Below are 25,766 nucleotides of genomic sequence, written 5' to 3' on the forward strand. Positions count from 1 at the left end.
TGCACATGCGCCATTACGTCATCTGCCCGCGACGCACTCCTGCGCCTGTGCGTTTCCGGCTCCTGGAGCGTCCGCGTGAGTTTGAGCAAGTGCTTCAGACACATCTCCTGTAGGGAGCTGGCGAAGTTAGGGGAGTCGTCCTGGGAATCGGGGTGCCTCGGCGGACCCGCGGGCCCCCGCAGAGGTAGGCGATGGTGGTTCCCGGTGGCGGCGCAGGCTTGCTCAGGTCTGCTGTGATCTCTGACATGCTGGACATGCTGGCCAGGCTCCGCAGATCACTGAACTTACCTGCCTCCGAGGGTCCTTGCGATTTAATTTCGCCCAGGCTCTGTTTGTTTCTCCGTAGTCGCTCTCCTAGCCACCGCTGACAGTCCCTGAAGTAGCCTGCTCTTTTCCAAAACCAAGGACAGAATTGTGTCCTAGTGATTGGAGAATGGCTGGGTGGGTATTCGTCTCCCTCTGCCCTGCGCCCTGCTCCTTTGATGCCCATCGTGTCATGTTATGCTCATAGACCCCGCTGAACTGGCACTCTTTCCAGGTGGAAGTAAACAGCTTCCTCTTCTGTGTGCTCACTGCTCTAATTACACGGTTTATTTGATCACACCTTGTGTTGTAGTAATGCCAGTTCAGTGAACCCCAGTTTTCTTAGGCTCTGACTCCGGCTTCCATTCGTTGTCATGACATCTTGCTATTTGTTTGCACTGTCTTCCCGCACACGTCCCACCAACGCTGTTCTTCAGTTTTGCAATCTAGCAGGTCACCGCTGCTTTTCACTTCTTTCCTCCGGGCGCTTTTATTTCTTAAAAAAAAAAAAATAGACTTATGAGGTACTCTTCCTTGGATCTATTCCAGTGCCGGTTTTTGTGTATCTAGTGAACTAAAAAAAATTTTTTTAAACAGGTAAACATCCTGCCCTATGTAGAGTGATTTGACTTGGAATTAAATGAAGTAGCCCTTGACCTCAAAGAATTCTACTCTCTTTCACAAACAACAACGACAACACCAAAGATTGTATCTGTGATTATTGGGGAAGCCTACTGTAAACACTGTAAATTTTTCTTGTAAAGTCATTAACTATATTAATATATATTATATGAAATGTATGTATTTGCTTGTTCGTTGGCCAAGTCTAAAATATTTACCATCTTGCCCTTGATGGAAAGTATTTTTGAATGCCCGCTGTACAGCTTTGTTCTTGTTATAGACCACTATTGATTTTGATTTTATATTTTCCAATAGGAATTTGCACGATGCTCCTACCCCCCTTCTAAAAAGATCATCGTTTGAGCATTTTTCCAAACAAATACTTCGAGTATATTGTTTTATTTGACTGGAAAAAGAGGCCATTACAGTGCAGTGTGACTAAGTGCACTTACAGAAATAGAACCAAAAAAGGATCGTGGGAGAGAACACCCAGTCTCAGAAGGCAGAGAGGGATTTCTGAAGGACAGTCTGAGTTCCTGTGGTGATCTTAAATAGGAGGTGGGTGGAGAAAGGTCCTTCCTGGTCGAGTGCACATGCTCAAGTCAGAAGGAATGAGAGTGCCGAGTTTAGTGAACTGTAAACAGTTGGTAATAGCAAAAGGTGACACTTAAAGGGCCAGAGCAAACGGAACCTTGCATGCTAAGAAGCTAGGGCTTCATTTTCTGGACAGTGTTCAGTTTTGTAGCGACACTGGTAACTATTTGGAAGATGGATACGGAAGTCGAGGAGACTTTCAAATGGCATTGTTTCTATTCCATAATCAAAAAGACACGAGTAAGTGCAGTTGAACTCGGGTTAAGTGGAATTTAGGTTTAGAAATATTTGAGAGATTAAGGGCTGGGTAGATGTTTTAGTGAATTATAGTGGGGTCAAATCCTGGGCACCCAGGTAAAAAGGAGAGCTTGGAGTATGCCTAAAATCCCAGTGCTGGGTGGCAGAGACCGAAGGATCCCCCAGACTTGCTAACCAGGCTCGCTCGCTCGGCAGTATTGTCAGTTGGTGAGTTCAATAAGAAGCCTCATCCTGTCTCGGAAATAAGGTGCAGCACCATAGAGAAAGACTCTAGTTTTACACACACACGTGCACACAAAGAAGTCGCTGAGGGATGAGACCTTGATGTTTCTCTGAGCCTTAGGAATGAGGAGGAAAGCTAAGTCTAGACTCCTGATAGGCCCAGTCATTTTGGGTGTTTGAAGGTTTAGATCATGTCTGTTTATTGTCCTGATATTCCCAGTGTTTTGAATACTCTCTTATACATTGTAGGTGTTTTATTGAATAGAGAAGTTTTTCCCTTGAATGTTGGTTTGCTTTGCTGCATCAAAACAGTAGTCAGAGCATGTCATACTGTGTGTTTCGGTGTTACTGATGGCGTCTTTGCAGGCTTTTCAGGGTGGATGGAAAGTAGCATCGCTGGAACCATATCTGGTACACTTGGCTGTCTTCAGTTGGGTGCTTTGCAGAAGATGCTTTGGTGTCATCACATGTAAAGAGCTTGAATTCATCTTTTAAATCTTATTCTACCATTTTGAGTTTATTCTATTTCAGTTTTCTACCCTACAGTTTAAACCTTTTAACATTTAATTTTATGTCTTATGTCCAGAAGATTATTTCTAAATTCATTGTAAGTGTCTACACTAAAATATTAGCTTTGTTTTCCTTCTTGACATGTTTTTTTTTAAAGGAAGTCGTCTGTAGAGATAACTATATTTCTAATTCTATATTATTTCTTTTGCCAAGGAAATGAGTATTCTAGGTCTGCATGCTTTTCTGGTTTGACTCTTGGAAGGCTGAGTCATATTTTTTCTCAAGAGTTGCAGACTGGTCTTGGAGGTTTGAGAACACACATATACAGCCAATATGTGCAGAAGGTTTGATGTGGTACCCTGGTCTATATTCTTCAAGTGTCTCTCTCTTCTAGGGTTCCAATGAAATGATTTACTGATCATTAATCTATGAAGTTCCACACAGCCTTTTGGAAGAAGGTGGAAGGAAACTCATACTTGTATGTGGATGTTTATAAACAATATGCGCTTTAAAATATGTTCTTCTTCCAGGCATAAGCCAGAGTCCTGCAGTTATCCTGACATCAATTCCAGACTGTTGACCCCTTGACAACAGCTCAACTATATGAAATCATGGCTGGTTATAAACCTGTAGCGATTCAGACATATCCTGTACTTGGTGAAAAGATCACCCAAGACACTCTGTACTGGAGCAATTATAGGGTAAAGTACGAGAGGAAATGAGGGAAGGGGGAGTTTGTTCATTTCTTTATCTGTTTATGTCAGTTTCTCCAGCTTATGCTGGCAGAACTGTTAACTAAACTAATAATTTAGGTGGATAATTTGTTTGTTATCTATTTTATCTTAGTGCTTCATGTAAAAGTCCAGACCACTTAATTATATTAACCATGCAGATGCTTAACACAGGACGTGTGTAATGACAAATGAAACTCTAGACTTTCCTGCTTTTTCTTACTCTGAAATTAGCTTCTCTGTACTTTCTAATAAGACTTGGAATGCTTTTTGTTTAGTTTTGTTTAAATTGAGAACCTAGAAAACTAGAAAAAGTTTAGAACTAGGAGGTTTGTGGAAAATGAAATATAATCTAATAATAAAAAATATAAAGAGACTGAGCCTTACTCACAGACTAAAATGGCTATATCTCAGTTAGTAGAATACTTGCCTGGCATGCATGAAGCCCTGGGTTCAATCTCCATCCTTGCACAAACCTATTAGTGGTACGTGCCTGTAATCCCAGCACTTGAGAGGTGGAGGCAGGATGCTAAGTTCAGAGTCCTCCTTAATTACTCAGGGAGGTTGAAGGTAGTCTCAGCCACGTGAAATCAAGAGCACTTGCTGCCTTTGCAGGGGACCTGGGTTCAGTTCCTAGCACACTGGGCAGCTTAGAGTTGCCCTTAACTCCAGTTCCAGGGGATCTAGTATCTTTTTAACCTCAGCGGGCATGTCACACATTTAGACAAGCAGATATACCACATACATATAAATACAAATAAGATTAAAAAAACCCACAAGACCAAATGAGATAACAGTTTAGATACTGTTGATTCTGTAATATTGGGACAAATAAAAAAGAATTGAAAAAGGCAGTTGACATTAGCTGTCATGATTTTATAAAAACATTGTTTTTGCTTTGTACTCATGGCTTAAAACATACTAAGACATGTAAAAATATTTATTGATGTATCCAATGTAATATTGGAATTCTTGAAAATTATGTCCATTGGTTGTGGACTGACTGTAAATTACGGTGAATCTTTATAAAAATGGAATGTAAATTTATTGCTTATATGCAGAGATTGCTAAGGTGGGTTAGTGGGTGCAGAAAGATGTAGATCTGTTTACATGGTCTGGTCATCTTTTTATTAACTTAGAATTATAGTTGGTAGATACAGGCTTAGCTCTTCTTTCTCTTGGTGGGCATTGGAGTAAAGTCAGCTGCTGAGACAGTGGGTTGTGGCTCTCCAGCTATGCTTATCTTCTATAGTGTCAAAGGGATAGTCTGGGGATGGGCAGCAGATGGGTTTTGTTTCACCCTTTCCTGTCTCTTTACCCTTCCTCTTTTCCTCATATTTCTCTAAACACAACCTACTAATTGATACCTAGAACAAAATGAAACAATCTGAAGGATAAATAGCATAATTCTTAAGTATGGCTCGCGTTTTTAACTCCTCCAATACTCTCTTGTTTTTCATTAAGACTCCTGTTCAGATTAAGGAATTTGGTGCAGTGTCCAAAGTGCACTTTTCTCCTCAGCCTCCATATAACTATGCAGTCACCGCTTCTTCAAGAGTAAGTACAACAGTGAGCATCTTTGTTTTGGTGTAGGATTTACTGCTGAGCTTGGGCCATCTAGTGAAGTGCTGCTTTTTGTCTTACAGATCCACATTTATGGCCGGTACTCTCAAGAACCCATAAAAACCTTTTCCCGGTTTAAGGACACAGCATACTGTGCGACTTTTCGACAGGATGGTCAGTTGCTTGTCGCTGGCAGTGAAGATGGTGTAGTCCAACTTTTTGATATCAGTGGGAGGGCTCCCCTCAGGCAGTTTGAAGGACACACGAAGTAAGAGCCAGTCTGATGTGCTTTTGTTTTCATTTGTTCTTTTTCTCCTGTGCACTCTGCCCCATGCTTTTGATAAACATTGGTTGTGTGAAGATTATGCCTGTATGTACTTTATTTTCTGTTTTCTCAGAGAAAGAACTTAACCTGAGTTCTGCCATTCAGTTCCTAGAGCTTGTGACTGCTCTAGAGTTGTGTGTGGTGTTTAGAAAGTGGTCTTGTCTAGGAGGTTCAGTGGGACCTGTGACCAGCTGAAGATGGGAACCACTGGTCTAACAGCAGCCTTCCAGCTCTAGTGATGCTGTCGGCTCGGCTGGCTCAGACCCTCTTAGCTGAAGTCATGCTGCCTTTGTTTTCTTTGATTTCTAGTATTTGCCCCTTGATAAATTCAGGTTTCTGACTTTTGTTTCAGGATCACTAGAGTCATTGCTGGAATCTGCTATTGATTTAAAGTATCCAAGTGTTTGTTTTTCTTTTCTTTTTTTAATTGCAAACTGTCAGGATGTTTGTGCCCATCATTGAAACACTCAAAACAGAAACTCTTCATAGCTAGTCTTTCTCAAGTCTTTTCAAAGAGCTCTTTGTTATGTTTTAAAAAGTGTACCTTTGCAGAGCTGGAGAGATGGCTCAGTGCTAAGAGCCTTGCTGCTCTCTCAGAGGTTCAATTTCCAGCTCCCACATGGTGGCTCACAACTGTCTATAAGCCCGGTCCCAGGACATCTAAGGACATCACGCGTGCATGTAGTGCACAGACACCCATACAGATAAAACATCATTCTATAAAATTAGTAAATAAATAAATAAAAACTTTAAAAAAATTACCTTTGTTGCAGCATTTAGAACCCTGTTTCACTAATGACTGTATTCTGTTATGTAATATTCTTGCTAACCTAATAGTAACATGGTATCACACTTTGGGACATAGTATTACATTTACATACTAACACCCATTTTTTTCTTATTTTTTCTTTCATAAATCTTTTCTTTTTTCTGAAGCTAAATATCTATTTACTTATTGTGTGTGTTTGGGTGTGTACATGCCTGTGGAGGTCACAGGACACGTTCAGGAGTTGTTCTCTCCTTTCATCATGGTGGTCCCAGAGACAGAGCTTGGGCCGTCAGGCCTGGCAGTAAGTGCCTTGACCCAGGGAACCCTCTTGCTGGCCTTAGGACTCTTTTTGCTTGTTTCATTTTTTTTTTTTTTAAACCTAGGAAGGAACATTTTGTGTTCGAAGATGCAAGCAGTGGAGTTCTTCCCTTTTTGTAATCTGTTAACTTTTGATCTTTCAGAGCAGTTCATACGGTAGATTTTACAGCTGACAAGTATCATGTGGTCTCTGGAGCTGATGATTATACAGTTAAATTATGGGATATTCCAAACTCCAAAGAAATTCTGACATTCAAAGAGCATTCTGATTATGTGAGGTGTGGCTGTGCTAGCAAACTGAACCCAGACCTTTTTGTAACAGGTTAGTAATTGCTTCTACTTATTGCTATAGATTCTTTAGGGTAGAGGGATTTAAATTTTCGATGGGGGTCAGTGGTGGAGCACTTGCCTAGTATGCATGAGACCCTAGGTTCAGTTCTCAGCACCATTAAGAAAAAAAAGAAAAAAAAAAAAAAATATATATATATATATGTGTGTGTGTGTGTGTGTGTGGTTTTGAATAAAGTCAGTTCTTCTTTGTTTACTTTTTCTTTTCTTGATAGTGGATTTTGTTCCCTCTAAATGCGTTTGAGAACACCTTCAGCTGCCGACAGCGTCGTAGCTAACGGGCTGTAGTGGGCTCACGGTGCCCTGGTTGTTAGAGCCCCAGCAGCCGCAGCACTGTAGGTGGAGCTCGGTTTGTGTGGCTGCCCGTACAGATTCTCAGATGATGACATGGTGACAGGAGTGGATTCTGTATAGTATTAAATAGTGCTGTGGGATTAGAAACGGTAGGAACAGACGGCTTGGAAGTACTGACTTTATGAATTATGTGTGCATTTTGAAAAAAATCTCATGTACTGTTTTTCTCCTTTTAGTTTTAGTATGTGAACAGACAAACTTTTTATATTGTTATAAAGAGCAAAATTCACATAATACAAACATTTACATTTCAGGGTCATATGATCACACTGTGAAGATGTTTGATGCCCGGACAAATAAAAATGTTCTCTGTGTCGAGCACGGGCAGCCAGTGGAGAGTGTCCTGCTTTTCCCCTCTGGAGGTCTTCTGGTGTCTTCAGGTATCGTTTCTCAAAATAGCTTTTACCACTATTGTTGGTCTCAAGTAGAGTAGATATTTCTTTTTGAGTTTTCATTTGTAGATTGTTGGTGTTTCTTGAATTTCATATCTCAGTATTTGTTCAGAGGCTAAGTGGGAAGGGCTAGAACTGTCGTTTCCTGTGTCTGCCCCGCACTGGCAGTGGAAAGGGCCTGTCATTTCCTGTGTTTGACCCTCACTAGCACTGTGCTGCTGTTTGCACATCACCGCAAATGCTAGACAGCCCTCCCGGTAGTTAGCATTCTATTTTATAATTAAGGAAATAATGCCGGGCGGTAGTGTTGCACGCCTTTAATCCCAGCACTTGGGAGGCAGAGGCAGGTGGATTTCTGTGAGTTCAAGGCCAGCCTGGTCTACAAACTGAGTTTCAGGACATGCTCCAAAGCTACAGAGAAACCCTGTCTCAAAAAACAAAACAAAACAAAAAGAAATAATTAAGGGACTAATGAAAGCATCAACTAATTTATCCAAGGCAGCGTGGTGAGTGGCAGGCTTTAAATCCTGGGACATGAGAATTTACTAGATAATATATGTATTCCACCTGACCAATCAAGTCTGCTCTCTTCCCCTTCTGTTATTCCAGCTAAGAAAGCAGCATAGCTTTGGCAGCCATCCCTTGGGTCTGGAATCTGTAACTCTGGCAAGTTCCTCTCCAGCAAACAGCACACATGCTGGAGAGGACAGATGTAGAGTGAAATAGGCTGAGCTTGATGCTTTTCAACAGAGTGGAGTTGGCTGGGTTTTAATGTGTTTACTAAAGTGAATTTTTATAGTCATAATGGGAGAAGTGGTCTGACCTTTTCATTTGTCCATAAAGCAAAACTGTTGATATCTAAAGAATGTATTTACCTGGCCCTCTGTAGCTTCATATTTCTTCTTTTTAAAAATCTGTTTTATACATGTTTTCATACTTGCTTGACTTAAAACATTTTTTATGCCATTGTCAGACGTAATTCTTTCTTGTTTTGAAAAGTGGAAACGAAATCAAGTTGAAAGGGGTGGGTGGAAATCTGTGCTACCAGCTACGTGTCTTGGGCAGCCCCTTAAATTCCTGGCGTCCTGAGGAGGAGAGGTTGTATTAGAGGAGTGATTGCAAACTGTGCTCCTCATGAGCTGCCGCATTCAAATGGGAAGGTGGGCATTGAGTTGAGCATAGACCCAGTGGGCAGATGAGAACAATACTCTCCTCTACACTCTCCTTTTCCACTGTCTCCTATTAGACTTTTACTTGATGGTTTTTGTTTTTTGTTTCTTCTTTTCTTTTTCTTTCTTTTTTTTTCCCCTTGGGGCAAGGCTTCTCTGTGTAGCCATGGCTGTTCTCGAACTCTCAGATTCACCTGTCTCTGCGCCACCACCTCCCCACTATACTTGGTGTTTTATTGAAAGTATTTACAACTTATTTTATGTGTATGTCTGTGTACCACATCACTCAGTGTCCTCGAAGTTCACAAGAGGGTGTCACATCCCCTGGAACTTGATTTATGGATAAATGTGAGCCACCATGTGGATGCTGGGAACTGAACCCAGGTCCTCTGAAAGAGCAGCAAGTGCTTTTAACTGCTGAGCCATTTCTCCAGCTCCTAAAAAATATTTTTTAAATCATAAGATTAAGTTACCTTTTATTACCTTTTTTGATTCTTAGAGTAAATTACTGAGTCTTTGTGGAGGTTCATGAAATTTTTAGGAAGCAGTATCTATATTATTGATTTCCATGGCTGTACAGTAGTCCTTAAATTTTTTTTAGTGTGTATGTGTGTGTGTGTTTATGTACATAGGTACATGAGTGGTGTTAAAGGACAACTTTGATGAGCCAGCTGTCTCCTGCCATGTGGGTCCCAGGGATCAGGCTGTCGGGAAGGCCTTTACCCGAGTTATCTCACAGGCCCAGCATTCTCCTCAGCAAATTCATTGTGCTTTACTTGGAATATTTTCAGTTCCCTATTTGTTCTGCTGGACGTGAAATAAGCAGAAGCTTAGCCATGCTAGCGCTTCTGTGAGTAGGGATTTCTACCAAGCACCACTCCCAGCGGCCGGTGGGGTCAGGGTGTGAGGTCTGGCTCCTGAAGCTTACCTAGCTCAGGGAGGGTGCTTCTGAGAGCTCCATCATTCTGAGCATGTAGGCAGAATATCACACAAGCGGTTACTTCTTTCCACAGGTGGTCGTTACGTCAAAGTCTGGGACATGTTAAAAGGAGGACAGTTGCTTGTGTCTTTGAAGAATCATCATAAGACTGTGACGTGTTTGTGTCTGAGCAGCTCTGGACAGAGGTTGCTCTCTGGCTCACTGGACAGGTAGAATTCTAGTTTTCTTGTGTATTGTTGTTAGCACTTACTGCTTGAGAAATTGAGTTATTTTTAGCAGTATTTGTAGTTAAATGTTCTAAAGGTTTTCATAGAGAATAAAAGTCTATTGCTTTAAAATAGTTTGATCTTTTATTTACATATAACTACTTATATTCCCCCAGAAATAAATTATCTCTTGCTTTAGCTTATACACTAGAACAATATTGCTTACCCACTTGAACACTGATCTTTTGAAATAGCTTTTTTTTTTTTTTTTTTTTTTTTTTTTGGTTTTTCGAGACAAGGTTTCTCTGTAGCTTTGGTGCCTGTCCCGGAACTAGCTCTTGTAGACCAGGCTGGCCTCGAACTCCCAGAGATCTGCCTGCCTCTGCCTCCTGAGTGCTGGGATTAAAGGCGTGCGCCACCACCGCCTGGCTTTTTTTTGTTTTGTTTTGTTTTTGAGACAGGGTTTCTCTGTAGCTTTGGTGCCTGTCCCGGAACTAGCTCTTGTAGACCAGGCTGACCTCGAACTCCCAGAGATCCGCCTGCCTCTGCCTCCCGAGTGCTGGGATTAAAGGCGTGCGCCACTACCGCCCGGCAATAGCTTATTTTCTTATAGTTTCTTTTAAAGCCATTTTATATATACATATGTATTTTGAAGTTTTTATTCTGAGGATATATTTCATTCTGGGTTACATTCTTTAAAATATAAAACTACAGCTGGGAGTAGTGACCCATGCCTTTAATCCCAGCTTTTGGGAAGCAGAGACAGGTTGGATCAATGTGAGTTCAAGGCCAATATGGTCTGTGTGGTGAGTTCCAGGGCAGCTAGGGCTACAGAGAGACCCTGCCTCAAAAACAAAACAAAATTTCAAGCGTCCTGTGATTATTTCTATGCATTAATGTGGTGTGAGTATTATGATTTTTAGAGCACTTCTTAGCTTGTGCAAGGCCCTTCATTCCGTCCATAGCCCTGAAAAGTCATCTAAATAGTTAATTTAAGTATTCTACTTTTGATGTTCTAAAACTGTTGTCGAGCAAACTCATAATGCAGTCTGCATATGTAAGTTTAAATGCTTTAGTAGCCACATTAAAAGAGGTTAAAAAAAGTCAGGCATCATGGTGCATGCCTTTAATCCCAGTATTCGGGAGGTAGAGGCAGGTGGATCTCTTTGAGTTTGAGATCTGCAGAGCAAGTTCCAGGACAGCCAGGCTACACAGGGAAACGCTGTTTTGAAAACAAAACAATAAATGTGCACAGCAAGCCACAAGGTAGAGTTCCAAGGCCAGCACAGCCCTCCGTTGGGTACAGAAGCAGCATTCCTGGTCTTGCATGTCTTACAAAAAATTTCTTTTACTAACATATTTTATGTAGTCCATTATCTAACGTAAAAGTAAAATGCATAATATATGAACTGTCTTTAACATGTAATCAGTTTACTTAGTAAGATGCTAGAAGTGAATTTTGTCTCTAAAATATACACCATAATATAATATTATATAAACATTTCTATGGTTTTAAAACGTACCTCCTCTTCTGTAGCTACACGTCGGGTACAGTACCACATGTGACTAGTACTGACAGACTGTAGGATTTCCTTTTTTACTGTTAATAGTTTTGTCTCCAGGCTACCACTTCTTCCCTGCTGTTAGGAAAAGACATACAGTGTTACTGCAGTTCAGGGGAGGAGCCAGGGATGCTGCTTCTGTACCAGCAGAGGGCTGTGCTGGCCTTGGAAGCCTGCCTTATGACTTACTGTGCACATTCATTGATCCTTTGTTTTATTCCTATGGCTTATCTTCAGATGACATTGGCTTATGGTCTGTCTTTTGGTTTCTTTTATAAACTCCTAGTTAGTTTTTAATCAAACCTGGCTAGTGATGAGATATAGTTAGCTTTTCAAGGAGCTTGGTGACGGAATACTTTACAGTTAGTATTACATCAGTGTTTTTATGGACTGTGTAAATTTTATTATTTATTCATTTATTCTTCAAGGCAGGGTTTCTCTGTAGACCTGGGTGGCCTTGAACTCACAGAGATCCTCCTGCTTCTGCCTCCCACGTGCTGGAATTAACAGCAAGCATCCAGTTTGATTGTTTAAATTTTTGTATTTATATAGTTTGCTATAAACAGAAACTTGGAGTCTCACGATGGTGGTGCACACCGTTAACCTCAGCACTCATGAGGCAGAGGCAGGCAGATCTCTGTGAGTTCAACGCCACCCTGCTGTACAGAGTGAGTTCCAGGACAGGCTTCAAAGCTACACAGAGAAACCCTGTCTCAAAAAAATAAAAATGAAAACCAAAAAAACCCAAAAACTTGGTGTTTTCACTCATTTCTGAGGTGACTTGACAGAATTTTTCTTTCTCATCAGGAAAGTCAAGGTCTACAGCACGACTTCCTACAAGGTCGTCCACAGCTTTGACTACACAGCTTCCATCTTGAGTCTGGCACTTTCTGTACGTACTTTTAGCTCTTTTCAAGTTGTTACACACCATGCCCATGAAGTAAAAGTAAAGTGGAATCTTTGGGGTTTTACCTATGGATTTAATTAAAGCACATTAGTTGCTTGAGTCAAGACAGTCGCTAGGATGTGATGTTTTCTGATAACTGTGAATTCCCACTTGGTGGCACTGACTGCTGCCATGGTAACACTGCGGCGGGACTAGGACGATGTTAACTCTTCCTTCAACAAACTCAAGGTGTTACAAAGCCCAAGAATGGCAGATTGGCCCCAGAAAAGGCAGAGAGGGCAGGAGCAGCTGAGTGAGCACTGTGCTTTCTGGAATGTTCACTGTTAGGTTTCATGAGGAGCCACATTTGGGCCAGAAGATACCTGAAATGTTACATGGGAAGTCCAAGCTGGAGAGGAAAAGTAAAGAGAAGCTCTCTTGTGGGGGAGTAGCTTCCAAGAGTCATGCCCCTGTGTAGTCCTCTTTCTACTCCAAGTACAGACATTTACTTGACACTTGTCAAGAGGTCACAGCATCTTATTAATGATCAGCCGACGTCAGCACTCTCATCCCATGTGCTTCACTGGCAGTGCTGTAGAGGGTGAGAAGGTCCGTCCTGACGGTGGTTTTGCGATAACATTTTGGGTAGATCATTGTTAGGAGTGTCTGCATTGACTGGAACTGTGGGTAAGAAGTAGCAGACATGGTATAAATGCTGTTTTGAGTCAAAGGTACTATAAAATGTTGGTTAAAAATAGACTGATTTTTCTGATTACCATTAGCATGAAGATGAGACGATAGTTGTGGGGATGACCAATGGAATACTGAGCGTTAAACACCGGAAATCAGAGTCAAAGAAGGAATCTCTCCCGAGAAGGAGGCCTGCATATCGAACCTTTATTAAAGGAAAGATTTACATGAAGCAACAGGTAAGTATATATTTTTTATTATTTTTTAAAATATGACATTTCTTAGAAGGGTCAATTTCACCCATTCCTGGAATTTACTGCAAAGTATGACTCAAAATAGGTACATTTATTTTGCTTCTTTTTCCATCAGAGTTGGTTCCAGATTGCTATAGTAAATTATTAAAGAATAATGGGAGGCCGGGCAGTGGTGGCGCACGCCTTTAATCCCAGCACTCGGGAGGCAGAGGCAGGTGGATCTCTGTGAGTTCGAGACCAGCCTGGTCTACAAGAGCTAGTTCCAGGACAGGCTCCAAAACCACAGAGAAACCCTGTCTCGAAAAACCAAAAAAAAAAAAAAAAAAAAGAATAATGGGGAGTAGGAACTACCTACTTAATATCCCGAATCATGAACTAATACAGTGCTTTACCATCATCAGAATAGTGTCATATTTGTCCTCTAAACCGCGTGTGGCTGTAATGTCTTCCTAGGACTGTAGAGGGACTGAATTGTCAAGTTCGGGTGGCCTAGGAGGTCACCAGAGCTGTGACGACTAGATCTGAGTCTCCAGTTTGTTTTCTTCTCTTTATATGTGGTCATACTGCCTGCTTATTCATCTTTTTTTTTCTTTTTTTTTTTTTTTTTGAGTAAGTTTGCTCAGAATAGAGCCACTTACATATATATAGGCTAAACATCATAAGAGCACATTAACATGGCATAGTATCATTTGGATCATGATTGTGATTACTATTATTGTTATTATTACACAGGAACACTATTTGTTGTGTATTGTAAAAACATCCTGACTTTAAAATGTTTCACTTTATTGTGAAAACATTTATTTTTATTTATATATATTTTACTTTTATTGATTATTTGTGGGATTTCCCATCATGCACTCTGATCCTGCTTACTACTTCCCTGTCCCCTGCTCTCGCAGCCTCCCCCAAAACAAAACCAAATTTAAAAGAAAACCAAACAAAACAAAAAAAGGAGACTCTTGTCATGGAACTTGTAGTGTGGTCAGTTGAGACACACAGTTTGCCGTTTAGTCTGTTTATCTTTACTTGCAAGTGTTCATTGCCACGAGTCATTGATCTGCTTGAGGCCTCTGGTTTCTGCTACACTATCTATCATTAATGGCTGTCTTTGGGCCTCCTCTTGGATATCCTGTTGTCCTGTGTCATGGAGATCCTGCTGTAGGTTCTGCAGGTTCATCCCCTTCACATGCTCCAACGGTTTATAGATTTAGTGAATGCTGGGGTGGGCCAACTCGTAGGCCTGGTTCTAGGCGTGGGTGGTAGCTGGGTTGGTCAGCTCGCTAGCTTTCCCTCATACCTGGAATAGCTCTTCGGCACTGCCTTGGCTAGCTTACCCGATGCAGCCTACAGCAAAGAGCTGTAGCAAGCTCTCCTGCTCTTGGGACCTCAGATCTAGGTCCCCCTCACTTATATTGCCAGGGCCAGCTCTAATGGAAAACATTTATTATAATGGAACTGTATAGATAGTAATTTTCTTCCTCTATAAATTTGCTGTTTCATTCAGGATGACATCATGATCAACAGACCAGCAAAGAAGCACCTAGAATGGTATGACAGGGACCTGAAAAGTTTCCGAATATCAAAGGCACTTGATAGAGTCCTTGAGGTAAGTGAGAAACACGTTCTTTCCACTTAACTAGGTTTTAATTTTGTGTGTGTGTGGCAGGGTCCATGTATATGCGTGTGGGAAGGCCAGAGATCAGTGCTGGGTATTTGCCTCAGTTGTTGTCCATCTTCTTGAGATCATATGTATCTTAGTTTGCTTCCTTTGCTATGTAAAGAGCGAGACCAAGCAGCCTGGGCAGGAAACGAGTTTACAGTGCATCAGGAGGTTCAGAAGTCAGGACAGGATCTCAAGGCAGAGAGACCTGGAAGCAGGAGCTGAAGTGGAGACCATGGAGGAGCACTGCTTACTGGCTTGTTCCTCATGGCTTGCTCAGCCTGCTTTGTTGAACAATCCAGAACCACCTGCCAGAGGTGGCACCACCGCTGTGAGCTGGGCACCCACATCAAGAAAATACTCCCAGCCGGGCAGTGGTGGCGCACGCCTTTAATCCCAGCACTCGGGAGGCAGAGGCAGGCCGATCTCTGTGAGTTCGAGGCCAGCCTGGTCTACAGAGCTAGTTCCAGGACAGGAACCAAAAGCTACGGAGAAACCCTGTCTCGAAAAATCCAAAAAAAAGAAAGAAAGAAAGAAAGAAAATACTCCCATAGTCTTGTCCACAGGCCAGTATAATGGAGGCATTTTTCAATTGACGTTCTCTCTTTTCAGATGACCCTGGCTTGTGTCAGGTGGTAAAAAGTCTGTCTGAGGCAGGGTCTGTTACTGAACTAGGAGCTCACCAGGTGGCTGGCTGGATGGCCAATGAGCCCTCAGGATCCCCTTGGTTTTCTTCCCAGCATTGAAACCATTGGTGTACGCTGCCACGCTTAGCCAGTGAGGAGCTCTTGAAGAATCATTATAGCTGAGTGGTGGTGGAACACACCTTTAATCCCAGCACTCAGGAGCCAGAGGCAGGCGGATCTCTAGTTCAAGGCCAGCCTGATCTATAGAGTGAGTTCCAGGACAGCCAGGACTATACAGAGAAACCCTGTCTCAAACAAAACAAAACTAAACAAAAATAGTCTCTGGTATTATGGCTCTTGCCTCTAATCCTAGCACTTGGGAGGCTGAGGCAGGCAAATCACATGTTTGAGGTCAAGCTGGGCTACAAAATAAAGTTTAAGGCCCGCTGTGGCTTGTAAAGTGAGACCCTGTCAGAAAAAAAGGGAAAGGACATGGGGAACCGTCTTGACGATGGGTTTGATTTACCATGACTTGGGATTGTGAAGATAAGCTTGGTAGTTCAGTGCAGGGTAGTGATCTTTCTCTTGTCTGTCTTTTTGACTATACTGACTCTAAACATTTTCTAGCCTAATTGTGTAATAAAGACGCCCGAGGTTACAGTTTCCATCATAAAGGAATTGAATCGGAGAGGAGTCCTTGCCAATGCTCTTGCAGGTCGGGATGAGAAGGAGATTACCCGGGTTCTGAACTTTTTGATAAGGTATGCTTGACGTGAGTTTTGTGGCTGAAGTCCTCTGTTATTACCCAGTGAGAGACACCTACTTTTAGTTTGCTCTTTACAGAGAACTGGTGGGACAATTAAAGTTGGTTTTAGGGATGTTTTTCTTTTTTCTTTTTTAATTTTCTATTTTTATTATTAATTAAATTTTTTCATTTATTTTACATTCCAATTCTCCTCCTTCCTCTCCTCTTGTTCCCTTCCCCCTTCCCCATCCACTCCTCCTCAGTCTCCCATGGGAGTCAATAAAACATCAAGTTGAGAAAGGACCAAGCTCCTCCCCATACATCAAGGCTGGGCGAGGCAACTCCGCATGGGGAACAGGTTCCCAAAAGCCTGCTTGAACGCCAGGGACAGGCCTTGTAAGATTCATTAATCAGAAGTTTTGCTTTGTAGGAATCTGTCTCAGCCGAGATTTGCCCCTGTTTTGATTCGCGCTGCTGAGATAATCATTGGTGAGTAGTTGTAAGAGAGACGTTCCAGCAGGCTTGGGAAAGCCGAGGTGCTGGGCCTGAGCTCAGCAGCAGAACATCTGTCAGCACGTCCATCTGTCAGGCGCCTGAGCTTGAGCCTCAGCGTTGGAAAAAAATTAAAGAACCTGAAACAGAAAACCTAGGGGTACAGGTGCAATTAAAATGTTACAGTGGCAGATTTGAATTGGCTGAACTAGGATAATTACAGTTTAAGAAAGTTTTTTCCCATGAACATCTATAATGGTGGTGGATTTTTACATTCTTATATGGCTTATATGAAGGTGTGTATGGGCAGGTGTGTGCCCCAACCGCTGACATGGGCATGTGCCACTATGCACAGCCACGTTTGCATGCTTCAATTGGAGGAGGAAAGCCAGAGTTTGTATTTGGGGTTAGAACTGAGAGGTGTGTGCTAATTCCTATAAGATTCTCGTGTTCCCCTAACTGATCTTTGTCTTTTCTTCCTTGTCCATTCATCTTTGATTTGCCGGTTTCTTGGATTGAAAACCTCTGATTCTCTCCTAATCCTCTTTTGCTCATCTGTTTTCTCTTGATGCGAATTTTCTCAAGCTCCTGTGATTGTGGCTTTCCTTCAGTGTCGTCTTCCTTATGCTGGTTTAGTGGCCATGGTTCACTCTAGTCTACCCTCTCCGTCAGTTTTAAAGGTGGCTTCACTGGATGTAATTCTCTTGGTTGGTAGTTATTCCTCTTAGGATTGACATCACTTCCCGTTGCCCTTTCTTTTCTGAAAAGGGCTGATGTTCAGCACTAGCTGAACTCACCTCTGTGAGTAACGTGGTCCTGCTGTCTGTGGCGTTCTGTTCCATGCTAGCTGTAGTGTGACACAGAGGGTTCTCCTCTGGGAATGTGTGTTTAGGGTTTGAGTGCCCCTGTATTGGGATGGCTGTATCTTTCCCTGGACTTTGAAATTTACTGCTTCAATTTTACTGCCTAGATTCTGTATGCTTCTACAGCGAAGACTCTTAGATTTTTTCCCTTTGTCATGACCCAAAGTTCTTGAAAGCTGTGAATGTATTTGCTTTGGTTGTTGACAGTGTGTATGAAGGATGTGATAATTCCTCAACCCACGATCTCCCATCTTCTCTTGCTTGACTTAATCCAAATATTTTCCACTGTGATTTAATTTATTGAATCTTTCATATCCAAGGTTTCTATTTGGTTTTTCCTTAGAGTCTCTCTGAGGAATTCCTTGTCAGTGTCTTTGGTCTGACTGTTTCCTTCCTTCATCTGTTCCATGGTTGCCTCTTTGAGGTCATTGTCTTTGTTAGGTATTCAGCTCTCTCGGTAGCTGCAGGGCCACCTGATGAAGAGTTAGTGCCCTGTGGAGGACGCACACTGCTCGCTCCGCTTGTCTTCTGTTCTCCATTGTGACCACACATCTTGGGATGGAATCGCTGCTGAGTCTGTATGGAGGGAGACCTTTGCTTCACATCTCTGCCTGCTACCCACATAAAGAAAGCAGCCTGCAGTAGTGGCTGAAAGCCAAACCCATATTTACATGTAGCAAACCACCAGAGAACAACTGTACCCCCAGGAAGGAGGGAAATGTGAGGCCCGAGGGTGTGATAGGGTTAGCCAGGAATTTAAAACTCAGCCAAGGTAAAAATAAACAGTGGAAGTTAGTGAAAGGAAAGAGAAGCAGCAGGATTGGAGAAGAAGTACTTAGGATGTCAGTGAGCAACCATAGCGAGGGAGAAGGAAGTAGAGCAGTGTAGTACACAACAGTGCGGGGCAGCCATATCTTCCTGCTGAGGAGATGGGGGTGGCTGTGCTGGGCTGAGCTCTGCACGCCTGTGGGCAGCCTCAGCAGTGTGGGTTATACAGTGTCTACCCCCGGGCCACCCTCATGAGCTGGGGACCACCAGGCTGGGTACCACTTTACATCAGAGGTACTCTACCAGTACCAGTGTGGGCACAGAAACACCACGCCGGGGCTGCGTTTCTCTGTAGTCTGGGGCTCAGAATGTAGAAAGCAGTCAGGCCGAGCGGGCTCGTGCCGGCGGCTTCTGCACTACCGCTGAGTGATGCTGAGTGCTCTGCTAGGCCAGTCTCTGCCACAGCCCCTTCTTCCCTTGCGTTCCCATGCAATTGGTCTGTTATTCTCCCACTTGCAGCTCTCAGCTGCAGCAAAAAGTCGAGGGTGCTTTTAGCTTTTCATCGTTTAGTCCTTGTCTCTGGTGTAGTATCCAAGTCACAACCATTTCCCAAAGTCCATATGGATTTTTGTGATGGCTACTGTCTTCTGCAGTAGAGTAGAAAACCCTTTTGGGGTTTGGAAATGAGAAAATGCAGAGGCTCCTGGCCCCTGTCTGGAAGAGATTAGTAGTGTAAGATGGTTCCTTCCCATGACAAGCATGAGCAAACTAGGACAGCTCTTTTTAGAGGGTCGGTTGTGTGACTGGAGCCCACTGACTCTAGAGGGCCGGGTGTGTGACTAGAGCCCACTAAAGCCGTCTTTTTCTCTCTTGCTGAAAGCCACAATGAGGAGGATTCACCCTGTCTGCTTCTGGGTTCTTTGTTTCATTTACAGATCTAAAGTTCAGTGTTTCTGGATTTCCCTTGGTCCTGCATGGGACTTACTCTGGTGCCCTCATGCTTTTTCATGTGGTCCATTCCTTCTTGCAGCCCTGAACCTAATTCTCTGTTTCATGTTTGCCACATGTCGGCATCCTGGGGCTTCCTTCATCCCTCTCTGTCTGTTTTTCCGAGACAGGTTCTGTCACTGATGTTGAAGCGCAGTAGAGCTCAGCTGGTGGCCGGCCAGCCTCGGGCCTTTCCGTCTCCACCTCCCCAGGGCTGGGTTCCAGTTGTATGCCAGGTGTCCAGCTTCTTTTTCTTGTCTTTTCTATGGGTTCTGGGAATCAAATTCAGATCTTAACTGCTTGCAAAGCAAGCACTCTCCCCAGCCCCCAGTCATGTAGTTTTTAACATGAAAATGAAAATAAGCCCCCATACCCTGTGTTTTATATAATTATTTCTTTTCAAAATTCATTTAATTAGATGGATTGTTATGCTTTCTATAAATTACAACTTAATTATTAAAAATACTGGTATTCAGTGTCTTTATATTTAGCATCATACTGTTTCTAATATTGATTTCACCCACAGAAAGTGTTTCTAGTTAATATACTTTCTGTCCCTTTGTAGATATATATCTGCCTGTGATTGGCCAGTCACCCATAGTTGATAAAAAGTTCATAGTACTTCAAGGACTCGTAGAAAAAGAAATCGATTACCAAAGAGAACTCCTGGAAACCTTGGGGATGATGGACATGCTGTTTGCCACCATGACGAGGAACGTCAGCGCCCCTGTGGCAGAGCACATGCCTGCTGAACTCCCAGAGGAGGAGAAGACAGAGACACCCTGTCAGCCCGCTGATGCAGACAAGAGCTCCTAACTGGGAGTTGTTTGACTCTTAATCGCTGAGAAGACGGCATCTTCAAGACATTCAAAGAGTTAATTTACAGGAGTTTTATGGAAGAGACTGGATTAATTATAATTGGGAAATAAGACCTGTTTGAAGACATGGTTTTCCATGTATTAATTTGGTTGATTTTGTGGCATCTTCTGCTGGAAGATTTTAGGTGTTTTGGTCACAGTGTCTTGTTGACCCTGGATGAGTTGATACTGATTTTAAAGGAGTCAAACCTTGGTTGCTGTGGGGCAGAGTTCTGCCAAGGGAACAGCACCTGGGTTTTTGTTTTGTTTCTACTTCTAGCCTGGGAAATATCAAGGACAAACAGCAACAGCAGAACCTCTTTCCCTGTACGCAGTGCCCCTGAGAACTTTGGCCTCTTTTGCTGTTATCTTTGAAGTCCTGGGTCACACATTCTACCCAGCTGCTTGTGGGACTGACTGTCTTCCAAGTGTGGCAGATCATAGACTATTGCTCCTGGAAGCATAGTTAGGGTGTTGTAGTCCTTGCTTACCTGTGAACTGTGCTCTCCACGGTGTTGTCTTTAGTCTGCTTAGCAGGACAAAGTCCAGAGCAATCTGACTGAGCCAGTCCGTCCTAGTGTGCTGCCTTCCCTCCAGCTTCACCTGCCTCAGTCTGTGAGAAGGCTGTCCTGCCCTCACGGGTAACGGCCCGTCAGCCTGTGCGCATGTTCCTTTGGGTCTGTGTGTGTGGCCCTCCAGAACAGTTCTCTTTCCTGTACCTACTCTTCTTTTTCTCTGTTCTTTATGTTGTGGGTCTGACCCCTAAATAGGAGCAGTTTGCTTTGAAAAATTGTGGTTTTGAAAGTTCATTGTAAACCTTATTTTTTTATAAAAGGATTCTTTTCTTCTTGACTTTCTGAGGTGTGTCAATTCCCGATGGCCAGTCAGTGACTTGTGACCAGCATCCTGGTCCACAGCCATTACTTCCCTCCCTTCCTTCAGCTACCCTACTTAGGTTAGTATGTGTCTGGTGACGGCATCCTGAGCTGAAGGAGCCCTTGGGGAAAGATTTTGTACTGAGTGATCATAATCTCAGTTTTATAAACTTAGATTCCTTAAAGCAGAAGTGGGGATATGTCTGGAATGTTCCGATTTTAAGTTCAACAATAGGGTATATAGGTTCCCTTTAGTGAGTTGAAACAGTTCTACAGCATGGTGTCTTGTGAAAAGCTGGAGTTTGCCTTTCTGAGTAGTTACATTAGTCACAAATGAGAGTTTGTGCTTTAAGGTTGAAAGGGTTGACTTAAGTACAACCATTTAAGTAAGTCTTCCTAAGTGTGCAGGGTTTGCACTACACTTAGGATTCTACCTGAAGCTGCTGTCCCCTGTGCAGCTCTGGAGGATTTTCTGGCCATCGCTTCATTTATTCTCGTCACAACTGTCTAAGTGTCAAATCATTCTCTCTTAACAGTGAATTAATTCAAGTCACTCAGTTCCCCAAGCTTGAGTTCCTATCATCCCTGTTCTGGGCTCGCCCGCTGGGGACTCACTCCTTTTGAGAGTGCTGCAACTCTTGTGTAATATTTATAGTAATCACAAACCCTTAAGACTAGGAAACATTTCCCATAATCCTCAGTGCAATTCTGTTCAGAAGGGTATTTTTTGTTTTGTTTTTTTGAGACAGGGTTTCTCTGTTTATCCCTGGCTGTCCTGGAACTCACTCTGTTACCAGGCTGGCCTTAAACTCTCAGAGATCCATACCTCTGCCTCCCAAGTGTTGGGATTAAAGGTGTGTGCTACCACACCCAATTTAGGGGTTGTTTTTATATTCATTAAAACTATTACTTGCTATATGAAGCGTTTTAACATAATTGACATATTTCAATATGTAATGTTGGCCTTAGGAGTCAAATGCCTAATGAATTCTTAGTCTTGTGCTGCTTCGTTGGGACGTTTTTGATGTTTTACCATGGATGCAAAAATAATGAAATATTCCTGAGAATTCATTTATGTTTAATTTATTATGTTAACTCAGACTTAAATATATGGGAAGGTTTGTTCGTTTCGAGTCAGATTTCTCAAATGCCTGTACTGTTAAATTGCTTAAGGAATCGATGTCAAATGGGATGGTTAGAAACTCCACTGACTGAACTGAACTGAATTCTGCCAGCCGTTAAAGACTCCCTCGAATGGGGAGTAGTTTTCTCGCTGGGATTCTTCCAAGTTAAACATTTAAAAAAAGTTTGAATATGCCTGACGTTAATAAATGACCGTTGAATAGTTTTATCTTTGAACAAAATATCCCTAAGAAACTGAACCCCATTTGCTGGCAGATATTGTTATCTCTTCCTATGTCGCCTGTTCCTGTAGCCGTGGTGCCTGGGCCAGGGCTGGTATATCCGACTCAGGCTCCGTCTACAAATTCAGATTTACAGTGAAATTGTTCTTCTAGGTCAGAACAATTTGGTTCTCAACCTGTGAGTCTCACACCCTTTGGCAAACTTTTTCTGTCTCAAAAAATATTTACATTATGATTCAGAACAATAGCAAAATTACAGTTACGGATAGTAATGAAATCACTTTCTGATTGGCGTCACCATGAGGAACTGTATCAAAGGGCTGCAACATTAGGAAGGTTGAGAACCACTGCTCTAGGGAGATGTGGGAGGCTGGGGATGCTGTGTTGGGGTCTTCAGCAGAGAAAGCCCTTTCCAGAATGCATCTTACATGCAGAGAAAGTAAAGTCAGTGACTGCCCTGCCTCACCAGATAGAAGTGCTTACTCCCTGCCGACTTTCTCTCCCCTTTATCTTGTCCGTACTTCTTCCTTCTCCATGAAGTTCCTTTGGAACTCTCAATAAATTTATTTTTCTTACTGCCCGAGTGTGAGTAGATTTTAAAACCGAATGGCTGAAGACTTCGTGATCTTGAGACATTGAGATCCAGAGGTTATTGAAATGAACAAAATAAACCACAGTCCATTTTAGCTAACATTGTGGTCGAGGGAAGGTTTGGTAACGTCTGTAGTGGATCAGATGATGGTAAGTGATGTGCAGAACAGTCGAGATGTAGGATAGACTGACATGTTTCCAGCTGGTGTTATCATTGGCTTCTGTCCTCAACTCGACACACCTAGGAAGAGGGAACCGAAATTGAGGAATTGTCTCCTCCAGGTTGGCCTGTGGATATATCTGCGGGGCATTTTCTTGATTACTAATTGCTGTGGGAGGGTCCAGCCCACTGTGGGCAGTGCCATTGCTAGGCAGGTGAGCCTAGGGTATGTAAGAATGGTAGCAGAGGCAGGCGGATCTCTGTGAGTTCGAGGCCAGCCTGGTTTACAAGAGCTAGTTCCAGGGCAGGCTTCACAGCTATAAAGACACCCTGTCTCGAAAAACCAAAAAGAAAAACATGGTAGCTGAACTTGAGCCTGGGAACAAGACAGTAGGCAGTATTCCTCCATGGTCTCTGCTTCAGCTTTTGGTTTACCTTAAATGGTGGGCTGTCAGCTAAATAAACTCTTTCCTCCCCAAATTGGTTTTGGTCAGTGTTTTATCACAGCAAGAGAAAGCAATGAGGGCAGCTGGCATCGAGGACTGCCAGATGGTCCAGAATAATTAAGAAAGAAAGCATAATAAGTTTCATACAAAGACCGATGGTCGACAGAAATCTGGCTAAGGACATGAGGTTAGTTGAAGAATTTTGGTTTGCATGCTAGAGAGATTGAGCTAGAAACATTAAAGGTGTTGGGTTTTTTTTTTTTTGTTTTGTTTTTTGTTTTTTTAAAGGAAATTGGCTCTTGCAATCCTGGAGGTTAAGTCTGACATAAGCTTGTCTACCAAGCAGTTAATGGGGGCAATTGGTAGTGGGGCTCATTCCAAGTCAAAAGGACTTGGAACCAAGTCCAAAGTCAGTAGTATGATTTTGAGTCTGAGGCTAAAGGTCCCTTTCTGACATCCAGGGGAAGGGAAGAATGTCTCAGCTGATGGGTGGGGATTCATTTTTCTGTCCCTTTCCCAGCCTTGAGCCAACTGGATGACACCTCTCTCCACTGATGAGATCTTCCTTACATAGATTCATATTCTAGTTTCTTCTGGAACTGTCCTGCCCAATATACTTAGCCCTAATGTTTCTCCAGTCATCTGGCTATTATTTAATCCACGTAGTAGCTCATGTCTATATATTAGCATTCTGTATATTTCCGACAAGCTGATGCCCTGAGGTCCTAGGGTTGCGGCAACATTGGTTATTACATTAGGCATTAGAACATTAGGAAGCCGCTGTTCACTTGAGGTTTCTTACATTGAAGACAGCCTAAATGTTCTCACCACCTTGCTCCCTTATTAGATGTCTTAGCAACTGTTCTACTGCTGTGAAGAGACACCATGGCCAAGGCAATTCTAATAAGGGAAAGCATTTAACTGGGGGCTTACCATTTTAGAGGTTAAGTCCACTATCATGGCATGGCTGCATGCAGGCAGGCAGGCGCTGGAACAGTAGCTGAGGGCTATATTCTGATCTATAGGCACAGAGTAACACTGGGCCTTGTGTGGGCTTTTGAAACCCCAAAGTCCACCCCAGTGACACTCTTCCTCCAAGGCCACACCTAGTCTTTCTCAAAGAGAGGTACTCCCTGATGCCTAAGCATTTAAATATGAACCTATGGGGGCTGTTGCTATTCAAACCACCACACTGAAACTGCTTGCTTAACTCTTGGTCTGGATAGAAGGCAGGTAGCTGGTTGGTCTACAGCGTGAGTTCCAGGACAGCCATGTCTACACAGAGAAACCCTGGGGGTGGGGGTGGGGCGACAGTAGGGGGAGGAGGGGAACAACAGAATGAGAGGGGGATGGTGGGAGGGAGGAAGGAGGGAGAGAGAGAGTTTTTAAAAAGTTAAAAGCCCTGACACAGCATGAGGAAAGGGATCCCCGAAGATGCGACTAAATGAATTTTTTCTGTTAGACAGCCGCTCTCAGGCACGCAGTCTTAAGAGTAGTTTGGTTTTCCAGTGAGACTCCCTTGGAAGAAGCTAAATTTTTACTGGGTTAGGGATGGGGGGTGATATGCCCATTTCTTTCAGGTTCAGTAGGGTATCTCCTCTAAGGCTTTTGTGACATGCATGACCTCTGGTGTTTTGGGTATCTACATTGCCTCTGGGGGTTCCAAGTACCTGTGTGGTCTCTGGGAATCTGGGTACCTGCTTGGTCACTAAGGTTCCTAGTACTGACTGGCCTGACCTCCATGAGGAAAAGAAAAATCTCTCTTCAGTAGAGACTTGTCTTAGTCTCCCTCGGAGACACGGAATTCACGGTTCACATATTGTATGAGATTGCCAAGGCTCAGAAATACCACGATCTGCTGCTGCCAGCATCATGGAGAACCAGGAAGGATGTGGATTCCAGGCTGAATCTGAAAGAGGGTATGTACTAGAGAGGATTTCAGTCTTTGTCTCCAAATCTGGTGACTGGAGAGAGCCAGAAGCTCTCGTGTCTGGGGAGGAGAACCTTCCTATGGCTTTTCTTTCTAGGCCTTTAAACAACACCGGCTTTGCTGAGGGCAGATTTTCCTAACTAGGTCAACTGATTGAAATGCTGATCTGTTTGGAGAATCCGTGCAGGCACCCGTGGTGGGGTTTTACCTGCTTTCTGGGTTTCCTTCAGCGCAGTCAAGCGTGACAGTTCAGATTAATCCACAACAGAGCGAGCGAGTACCTGTTTCCTACGTCTCTAACTGTCAGATGCTAGGAAGCTAACACAGATAAGGATTTCATATAGGGAACTAGGTCTTTGTGACATCAAAGGGCTGGAATGGAGC

At 43.0% G+C, this 25,766-nt stretch overlaps 1 protein-coding gene across 2 annotated transcripts; it reads left to right on the plus strand.

The window, feature by feature from the left end:
- Positions 1-56: 56 nt before the first annotated feature.
- Utp15 (UTP15 small subunit processome component) lies at positions 57-22,831 on the plus strand. 2 transcript variants are annotated; one of them, XM_057790037.1, is made up of 13 exons: positions 57-184; positions 3,039-3,209; positions 4,704-4,796; positions 4,886-5,070; positions 6,358-6,536; positions 7,171-7,296; positions 9,491-9,626; positions 11,993-12,077; positions 12,854-13,000; positions 14,523-14,624; positions 15,932-16,065; positions 16,480-16,538; positions 19,725-22,831. In XM_057790037.1, the coding sequence occupies exons 2-13, from the start codon at positions 3,120-3,122 to the stop codon at positions 19,973-19,975; spliced, it is 1,587 nt and encodes a 528-aa protein (XP_057646020.1). In that variant the 5' UTR covers positions 57-184; positions 3,039-3,119; the 3' UTR covers positions 19,976-22,831. The 2 variants fall into 2 exon arrangements, with proteins under 2 accessions (XP_057646020.1, XP_057646021.1); XM_057790038.1 differs by lacking the exon at positions 57-184 and adding an exon at positions 192-441.
- The last annotated feature ends 2,935 nt before the right edge of the window (positions 22,832-25,766 follow it).

This window comes from Chionomys nivalis, chromosome 15 (genome assembly GCF_950005125.1).
Source record: "Chionomys nivalis chromosome 15, mChiNiv1.1, whole genome shotgun sequence".
Classification (NCBI taxonomy): Eukaryota; Metazoa; Chordata; class Mammalia; order Rodentia; family Cricetidae; genus Chionomys; species Chionomys nivalis.

Excerpts from the sequence above, each read along its gene's own strand:
- Utp15 (XM_057790037.1), top strand. The coding sequence starts at position 3,120 with ATGGCTGGTTATAAACCTGTAGCGATTCAGACATATCCTGTACTTGGT. Across the intron at positions 4,797-4,885 it reads CAGTCACCGCTTCTTCAAGA|ATCCACATTTATGGCCGGTA; the intron begins GTAAGTACAACA and ends TTTGTCTTACAG. Across the intron at positions 14,625-15,931 it reads CACTTGATAGAGTCCTTGAG|CCTAATTGTGTAATAAAGAC; the intron begins GTAAGTGAGAAA and ends AACATTTTCTAG.